At 44.6% G+C, this 9,025-nt stretch overlaps 2 protein-coding genes across 7 annotated transcripts in view; one reads left to right on the top strand and one right to left on the bottom strand.

Moving 5' to 3' along the window:
- Positions 1-2,308, bottom strand: part of Gpc2 (glypican 2) — a 6,438-nt gene extending 4,130 nt beyond the window's left edge. The window contains exons 1-3 of the mRNA XM_013509490.1: positions 2,122-2,308; positions 1,301-1,459; positions 658-980 (exon numbers count right to left, since the gene is read on the bottom strand). Coding sequence (XP_013364944.1) covers positions 658-980; positions 1,301-1,459; positions 2,122-2,287 — 648 coding nt within the window. The 5' untranslated portion in view covers positions 2,288-2,308. The remainder of the gene's footprint in view (positions 1-657; positions 981-1,300; positions 1,460-2,121) is intronic.
- Stag3 (stromal antigen 3) overlaps positions 1,392-9,025 on the top strand; it is a 29,141-nt gene continuing 21,507 nt past the window's right edge. For 3 of the 6 annotated variants that reach the window (XM_013509488.1, XM_013509489.1, XM_013509484.1), the window contains exons 1-4: positions 2,952-3,032; positions 4,074-4,253; positions 5,276-5,378; positions 5,753-5,869. In XM_013509488.1, coding sequence (XP_013364942.1) covers positions 4,084-4,253; positions 5,276-5,378; positions 5,753-5,869 — 390 coding nt within the window. In that variant the 5' untranslated portion in view covers positions 2,952-3,032; positions 4,074-4,083. The other 3 variants (XM_013509485.1, XM_013509486.1, XM_013509487.1) reach the window with 3 other exon arrangements.

Here is a 9,025-nt window from a genome sequence, read left to right as displayed (position 1 = left end):
TGGGGTGGACAGAGTGTCAGGTGGAATTCAGAGGCAGGTTTATGGGTTTGAAGGAATTATAGTCTAGAAGGATGAAAGGGAACTGGGTTTGGGAAGGGATGTAGGAATTGTATTGCACAGGATGTGGAGACAGATGGTGTGTCAGAACCCTGCACTTGAAGCCAGAAGAGTGAAGCACAACTCCACCACTTACTGGCAGTAAGACCAGAACCTCTGGGAGCCCCCATTTTCTCATCTGTATAAAAGAATACTGTCATGTATCTCAAAGAATTACAATGACAAATGAGATGCTATAAGTGAAAATGCTTCTCAGCTATTATGACTAATTCAGGTTTGTTTGTCCAGAGGAGGTCAAGATGTTAGAATTAGGCAGGAGTTGGTAGAAAAGTGGCTCAGCCGGGGAGTGAGGGCAGATGTGTGTTTGTGTAAGCTAGGGCAAAGAAGAGGAAGCTATCCAGTTAAAGGAGACCAAGGAGAACTAGGTCACAAACAGGTGACCAATGCTTGAGACAGGTGTCACCAGGTTAGAGATGGCTGAGATGCAGGCTGGTGACTGGGGCACAAAAGGTGGTCATGGGCTTGGAGGTGAGCGGTGCACAGTTCGGAGGTCACTGGGTCAGAGGTGGCTGAAGCTCAGGCCTTGTGACCGCTCCTCACCTGTAGGCGGAGGCGACGGGGTGAGTCCCCGAAGGGCTGCAGAGAGCCTTCAGTGGTCGAAGTGAGGCGTGTGAGGCAGAGCAGGAAGTCAGGGGGGAAGCTGTACTGTGGGTGGAGCAGGGGGAAAGCTCTCTCCAGGAGCTGTGCCCAGAAATCCGACAAGGTGTCATCTAGCCCCTCACCAGACTTCTCATAGTAGTCCCGCAGGCGAGAGAACAGGCCGTTGAAGACGAGGGCGTGCTGGGAATACAGGCGGCCATAGGAGTGCGAGAAGAGCTGGGCCAAGGATTGCTGGGATACAGAAAGCATCTCCCGAAAAAACTCTAGCAAAAGCAGGGAGTAGGGGTAGGTGGTGAGGCCAGAGAAAAGAACAGTGAAAGGGTAGAGGCAGAGGAGGTTGGGGATGAGGAGAGAAGAGAAGAAACAAGTGAATTAGAAACTGGGCAACTCTTAAGAGACCTAGCAGATGGGGAATTAGGGGTACAGGGTCCTGGAGAGAGGTGGGCAGGGGACTGGAGATAAGCAGTGGCAGGCAGGAGTGGAATGTCTTAGGATTGGAGGAGGAAGAGGAGACAAGAAGCTTGCTGGGGCTTTAAGCACAGAAAGGAAGTGTGAAGTGTCTTTGGAGACCCCGTGTCCTCACCATTAAACTTTCTGTGCCGGGCAGCCAGTGTGTGAACCAGGAAGGAGCCACTGTCCTCCACCAGGCCCCGGAAGGTGGCCTCAGCCTCCCTGATCAGCTTCTGCTCTGTCTCACTGGAACAGCAGGTGTACTCCTGGGGACAGATCTGGAGGTGCTCGCCTGGACAGGGAGACAGGTAGGAATGGTGGCAAGGGGTATTGTGAAATGCTGTCCATCTCCCACCTATCTCTAGGGACTGGCCTATCTCTTCCACCTGTCTAGTCTCTTTTTCTATTGTCTGCGCCCTTATAGCCACCTGCCCCCTCCTTATTGTCTCCTCAACCCACCCCAAGCCCACTCTCATTAGCCATGGGATCATTTATTTGACGGCTGCCCTGGGGGCCAAATTAGTGATCAGGGTGTCCTCAGGTGACCATCCCCAACATCGTACACCCAAGGCCTCTGAGCGACTGGCCGGACAGCTTCAGTGCAATGAAGAATGGGGTTTGCAAGGGTGGGGTTACTTGGTTAGCAAGAAAGTATCATTATGCAAGGGGCTCTTAGAAATAGCACGGAGAACTGGATGCGAAGAAATCACTTAGGAGGGGGTGCTAATTACTAGAGAGAGATTCCTGGGGTGGGGGTGGAGTAAAAGCTATTATGTGAGCGGGAAGCTTATTGTGATCCTGGTAAGGAAGTTACAGGAGGAGGAGTGAGATTACTATGGGATGAAAAGATTGCTATAACGGTCACTGTGAAAGGGAAGAGAGTTATTGTGTGACGCGGAGGACCCGCCCCCCACCCCTCGATCCCGATCCTCTAGTCTTCCTCTTTCTCCTCACCTGAGATCAGGGCGGGAGGGATTAGATTTAAACTATATCCCCGGGCCCCCAGCACTTGTCGGGTCTCTGCACAACTCCTGGTGACCTTTGCCTCGCTCCCGGGTCCCAGTCCAGGACCGGGACACAGAGGCAGCAGCAGAAGCAGGAGAGGTCGCAGCGCAGACATAGGTACAGTCTCTCTGGGACAGCAAACTGGGTCCTAAAGAGGAAGAAGAGCCGACCGAACTCCAGAATCCGGTTCTTAGCCGCGGGACCGCTGTACCGTCCAGAGAAAGAGTGCGACCTCCGAAAACCTCACCGAGCACGACTGCTGCACCGGGCGGCATCTGCGGAGACAATGGGAGCCCGAAGCCGGACAGGGGGCGGGGCCCGAGGCGGGGCCCTGCCAATGATAATAAGAACCGGCCTCAAGGGCGGGGCCAGGGGAAAAACTAAGCCAATGTAGCAGGGAAGTAAGGCAAGGAGGCGGGAAGTGGCCGATGGAGGCGTGGTCACTTGGGGGGCGTGGCGACCCGGCTCAAAGGGCGGGGCCTGGGTGAACCCAGCCTATTACAGTCGAGAACCCAGACTGAAAGAGTTATTACTAGTCTAGTCCGAAGCCCGGCCAAAGGAGCGGGAAATTTAGGGGACAAGGGGCGGGGCCAGGATGGCACAGGGTTAAAGCAGGCAGCCGGCGCACCTACACCCAAGTGACAAGACCTTAGGCCTGAGAAGTCTGGCTGCTGCTTGAGGCAGCTAGACAGGCGTGACTGGAACGTGGTGAGCACGAGCTTGCACTCCCAAGCCTCGCGAGAACGCCCAACCTGCGCGAACGCTGGTCTCGCGCTTGCGCACAGTGTGCCTCGTGCCTTCCCGCGTTTTTCCAGTCTGTTTCGCCGCTGAAACGGAAGCTGCGGGTGCTTGTGCAAGAGGTGGGTGACCACAGGGACCTGAAAGACCTCAGGCGGCAACCTTTGCTCAGCTGTGCTCCGCTAGAACTCACTCTCGGACTCCGTGAGATTCCCCTTTGACTCAGGAATGCACCCTCCCCACCCTCGGCCCAGAGATGAGACCGCCCCCACGGTCCCACCCCCACCCTAATCCCCGCCGCCGCCATGTCAGTACTTCAGAGGCCTCCGCAGCGGAGGCAGGGAACCCCATCTCCAAGAGACTGATGGTTAAGCGCTTGGAAGCCTGAATAAGTTTTCCTAGTGTTCCGCACGGATGTTACCTTCAGGAAAAACAGGACGCGCCATCCCCAAATCTTTTTTTTTTTTTTTTTTTTTTTTTTTGGTTATTTTCCGGTACCGGGAATCGAACTCACGACCTTGTGCTTGCCAGGGAGGCGCTGTGCCGCTGAGCTAAATCGCAAGCCCCCAGCCCCAAATCTTAAGTGCTTCCCGTCCCCTTGTTTTTGTCCTTACTTTCTCTCCAGTTTTCAAAGCCTGTAAGAGGGATGTGTCTGACGTTGCTCTGGGTCCTGGGGAGCAGCCCTAAATCCTCTAGCCACTTTGGGGGTGTTGTAGTATGTATGGATTTATTTACGTGTTTGTTTATTTATTTATGGCAGTACTGGGGATGGAAACCAGGGTGTCACACATGCTAGGCAAGTGCACTACCATTTAATTGTATCTCTAGCCCCTAGGATGGGGGTGTCTTTATTTTTATTTTTTTTGGCAGTACCCAGGATTGAACCTAGGGCCTCCTAAGCTACAATCCCAGCCCTTTAAAAAAATTTTTATTTCGTCACTGAATCTTGCTAAGAGGCTTGAGTTGCCCAGGCTGTGCTCAAGCTTGGGAACCATGGTATCTTTGATGCTTTGATGTGGTTAGGTTAGGGCAGCTCTTTGTCATATTTTTGGTACCCCACCCCCTGACAGTTCTAGAACAGTTCCTTTAGAGAAAAAGGAACTGGCCAGGACCAAGGATGGAGGCGTGGTGGGGCAAGAGCCTTTTCTTCTTTCTTCCCGCAGCTGGATCAGTATGCCTACCTTAAGGTCGTCCTCTCAGTCGCATAGCTCCTCTTCCCCAAGTATTGTGTCCTCTTCCCCACAAAGAACTGTGGGAGGTGCACAGAAGGCCTTGTCAGCTTCTCCTAGTGCTTCTGTCAGTCTGCCTTGTGAAGAGAAGGACTCGAACCTGGCTTCTGAGGGGTGAGTGGAGTTGGTGAGAAGTTGTAGTGTTTTGCTGCTGCCTCCTGTATCTTCAGCAGCTTTCCACTCTATCACTTTCCTAAACCGGTTGTAATATGCGTGGGACTGTATGAAAACATAAGAAATGCTGTGAAGGTTTAGCATAGTAATGTGCTCTAGCTCTGCTGGGTGTTTCTTGGCTGCCCTCCACTTTGTGGCTATCCAGAATAGCACATCGTGACTCTATTATCCAACTGGCTGTCTAAACCTATCTTGAATACGTTTCTGTGTTCAGCATATATAAATGCTGTTGGCAGTTGGAGAATGAGAGATTAATAAATAAATAGCGGTGTTTTATGTGTTTCCTGACAAATTGTATATTCCTTTTAGTTGGGGTCCTGTCATTCTCCTTTTTGAAATTTTGTAAACCAGTCCATCTATCCTTATCTGTTACGGTTTATGAGTTTATTCTGTGAAAGTTAAAGTAGTATATCTTGGTTTTCATTTTTCCAGGAAAAACACCCTAATCTCCTACAAGATTTATTTTATCCTCTTTATTTTAATTGGGCTTCCCTGAATCATTTCTGCTGCTGTCAGTGTGGTTGGGGATCAGATTATATCAGGGTACTAAAACATACGGTTGTGTTTCAAGGGGTGAAATATAACTCCAGGTACATATTAATCTGTTGATGTGTTAGTGGCATATGAATGAGTGATGATGACTTTTCTCCACACAGAAGAATAGTCTGTCTGGTGGTGAATATTGATTTGATTACCTTCTTTGGAGAGAATATTAGGACAGTGTTTTTTTTCACCTGTCTCAATTTCTGACTCATCTCTATGGCTTTCAAGAACATGAAAGTTTTGCTTTAAGACTTGCCCCTACTTTCCTGTACCTACTGCTACAACCTCATCTTTTCTTAAAAAATCTGGATATGTTTTTCTCATAGAGATAGGGTACAGTTAGAGACAAAAAGAATTAAATTGGTTAACATAGAGGGAATAGAGTGGTTATATTTAAGGAGAACCATACTCCCTCATAGGGCTAGTCCTTCTTTGTCTGGTGATGAAGGCAGAGACTTTGAAGACAGCCTGAAACGCAGTGTGAAGAAGAGAAGAGCAAAACGACCACACAAAACAACCCCAGTGAGTCAGTTTTGTTTTGTTTTTGAACCTGGTATGGGAAGCAGCAAAAGAAAACTCATAAGGGGGTCAGGTGACCTGGTTAATGGAAAGATAAGACTTAAAAAGTTTTAAGCATCAAAATTAGGAAGCAGATAAATTTTGAAGAGAAAAAAATAGAACATTAGGATATAGAGGTAAAGGAATGAGGCCTAGGAACTTTGTAAAGGAAAAGATTCACAACAGTGTAAAAATCAGTTATATAAAATCAGATGTGAGACAGTAAGGTAAACTCTTCTGTGGAATTAGCAGCTTAAACCTACATAGGTGATAATGAGGAAAGCAGGTATAACATTACTTTCCTTTTTTAATATGCCTGATCTTTTTACACTTACTAGGTAGCAAAACATCCAAAGAAGGGGTCCCAAATTACACGTCAGAATGGCCAGAAAAAACTGGAGCTACCATCCTGTGATCTCTTTGATGCTGTGAAAGCTGCCAAAAGTGATATGCAGGTAAAGCATAGTGTCTCACCTCTGTTTCTTGATACTATCCCTATAAGATAGGGAGGTAAGAACAAGTGTTTATAAAATTGATTGGTTATGAAGTGAGCATAATGTCGAGAAAGATGACATCACAGATTGAATCTTTAGAGAATATAAAGGAGATCATAGACAAAAAGTTCTTTTCCTGAAGGAATCACAGAAAGGAGGTAATTCTGCCTTTATTGGTTGATGGAGGAGGCAAGCAGTGATACTGATAACCCAGGAAGTAAGCCTGAGCATGGGTGGCAGCTTGTTCACTTTTTAGCCTTCCTTTGACAATTACCTCTAGTTATTTTTCTCTCTTGCTTTTTTTTTCTTTTTTTGGTACCAGGAATTGAACTCGGGCCTTGTGCTTGCCAGGTAGGCACCTGTGCTGCTGAGCTATATTCCCGGCTCCCTCTTGTTTTTTGTATTTAATTGCATGTTTATTATCTAAAAGGGTGTAAAGGTTGAGTGTAGTTTAAAAAATAAAAATAAAATGTTCACCTACATCTCTAGTCCTAGCACAAGAGAAGAAACATTAATAGAATCATTGGCTCCTTATGTATCTTCTTTTCACCCTAGTCTCCTTACTGCCCAGAAATAACCATTAGACTGAGTATTGTTAATTGTTCTCTTGTATTATAGTGTTAACCACCAATGATTGTGTTCCTTAATTTATATAAGTGAATCTTTCGTTTGGTTATCTGTGGCTGGTTTCAGTTAGCATCTTATGAGATTCATCCATATTAATATGAAGTATGTAGAGTATATAGATTTTTATTGTTTTAGGGAAGTATTTTAAATTTTTAAACATGGAACTTTGCTTCCTATATTTTTGTTTTGTTTTGTTTTGTTTTGTATTTTTGAGACAGGGTCTCGCTGTGCAGTTCAGGCCATCCGTGAGCTCACTTTGTAGCCCAGGCTGGCCTTGAACTCCTGGCTATCCTTCTGCCTCAGCCTCCCGAGTGCTGGGATTACAGGCTTGCGCCACCACACCTGGCCCTTCCTAAATTTTTGTTGGGATTTTTAACTTTATAGCATTGTAGTCAGAGAACGTGTACTTTGAAATTTATAGAGACCTAGGTTTATGACCCAGTACCAAAACCATTGTACAGATACTTACAGAAGATGTGTGTTCTCCAGTTGTTGGATATAGTGTTCTCTTAAGTGAGATCAAATAAGTTAAACGTGATATTATCTTGATATTTCTACTGTTGTTTTTTTGTTTTGTTTTGGCCTGTGTGATTAATCATGTTTCAAAGAGAGGTGTGTTAAAATCATGTTGATTTGTTTTTTCAGTTATGGCTTTGGTATACGTTCCTGTATTTATCTTAGATATTTTGAGATTCTAAAATTTACATTTTATTGCTATCCAGTAAATTACATACTGACACTTCCAAAAAAATATTTTGATGTTAATATATCTTTTTTTTTTTTTTTTGGCTTTTTGAGACAGGGTCTCACTATGCAGTTCAGGCTAGCATTGAGCTCACTTTGTAGCCTAGGCTGGCCTTGAACTCACAACAATCCTCCTGGCTCAGCTTCCCGAGTGCTGGGATTATAGACGTGTACCACCACGCCCAGCAATGTTAATATATCTTAATACTAGCTTTATTTTGGGTTAGTATTGGCTTATTACAGTGGTGGTGAACCTTTTAGAGACAAGGGCCCATAGTGCAACACAAAACCCACTTATTTGTTGCAAAGTGTCTATACTGCAGTTAAACTGAATACTGAGATTTTAGTTTAGAAAAAACATCTCATACGTTAACATCTTTTGTCTTAAGAGAAAAACAACACACGTGCCATAGGTTCACCACCACTGGCCTAATACATTTTTCTGTGTTTTCATTGTTTTTTATTTATATATGAGTTCTCTCTTGTACATACATTATATATCTAGGTTATATTTTTCTTATTTGTTCTTCAACTAGAGAATTTAACCCATTTACATTTACTATAACTCTTGATTATTTAGATTTACTTCTACCATTGTATGTTTCCACTTTATCTTACCTTTACTGTGTTTTTTCTCCCTTTGCTTGTCTTCTACAAGGATCAGAGTACGTTTTAACTCCAATTATCTCTTCCAATTTATATGCTGGTATATGTATGAATTCTGTCCATTTCCCTTCCCCAACAAGTTATACCTTATTGTTTTGTTTAGTCAACATTTGTTAATACGTTTTTACCACTTACATTGTTCATCATTCCTTGCATCTCAACTCTCCCACATTGAATCATTCTCTTTGTGTCCAAAGTTTGTACTGTGAAATTTCCTTTAGAATAGAGGCTTGTTAACAAACACTATCAGGTTTTTCTTGTATAAAAATGATTTTTTTCTTGAAAGACTGTTTACTAGTTAACAGAATTCTTGGATGACTTTTTTTTTCTCAGCTCATTAAAGAAATGATTCCACTGCCTTATACTTTCCCTTGTTGCTTGTGAAAGTCAATGTATACACCAGCCACTTGTGACTGTTGGGCCCTTTCAGGTGGCTGGTACAACTAGATTGATGTGGCTGGTACAATTGTGGCTGGTAACAATTGGATTTTTAATTTTAATAGCCACGTGTGGCTAAGGGCTAATGTATTTGTCTGGATCTCATATATAATGTTTTAGTTTCTAAGTGCTAAATGGAAATCATTTGTAAATGATCTCTTTTTGCTTTGATTATTTTGAAGACTTTGATTTTTATATTGTGATGTTATCTAGGATGTTTAAAAGTGTTGACCGGGAATAGTAGTACCTGCCTGTAATCCCAGGATTTGGGAGGCTGAGGCAAGAAGATAACTGAGTTCAAGGCCAGACTGGGCTGCATAGTGAGTTGAAGGTCAGCCTGAACTGCAGAGTGAGACCCTGTACAAAAAAATGAAAGAAAGAGAGAGAGAGGGAGAGAGAGGGGGGGAGAAAGAGAGAGAGAAAGAGAGAGAGAGAGAGAGGGAGAAGGACAGAAAGAGAAAGAAGAGAAGGAAAAAAGAAAAGGAAAGGAAGAGAGAGAGAGAAAAGGATGGGGAGGAAGTAGAAATTTGTTTCTGTTTGATGTGCTTGTGATCCATTAGCTTTTGGCTGTAGAGGATTGCTGCCTTTCGACATATATAGAAAATTCTTTTCAAATACTGACTTTTCTTCATTTTGTTATCT

This window comes from Chinchilla lanigera, unplaced genomic scaffold (assembly GCF_000276665.1).
Source record: "Chinchilla lanigera isolate Chin_1 unplaced genomic scaffold, ChiLan1.0 scaffold00172, whole genome shotgun sequence".
Lineage (NCBI taxonomy): Eukaryota > Metazoa > Chordata > Mammalia > Rodentia > Chinchillidae > Chinchilla > Chinchilla lanigera.
Note: the sequence above shows the minus strand (reverse complement) of the source record. Positions and strands in the feature narration are given on the sequence as shown.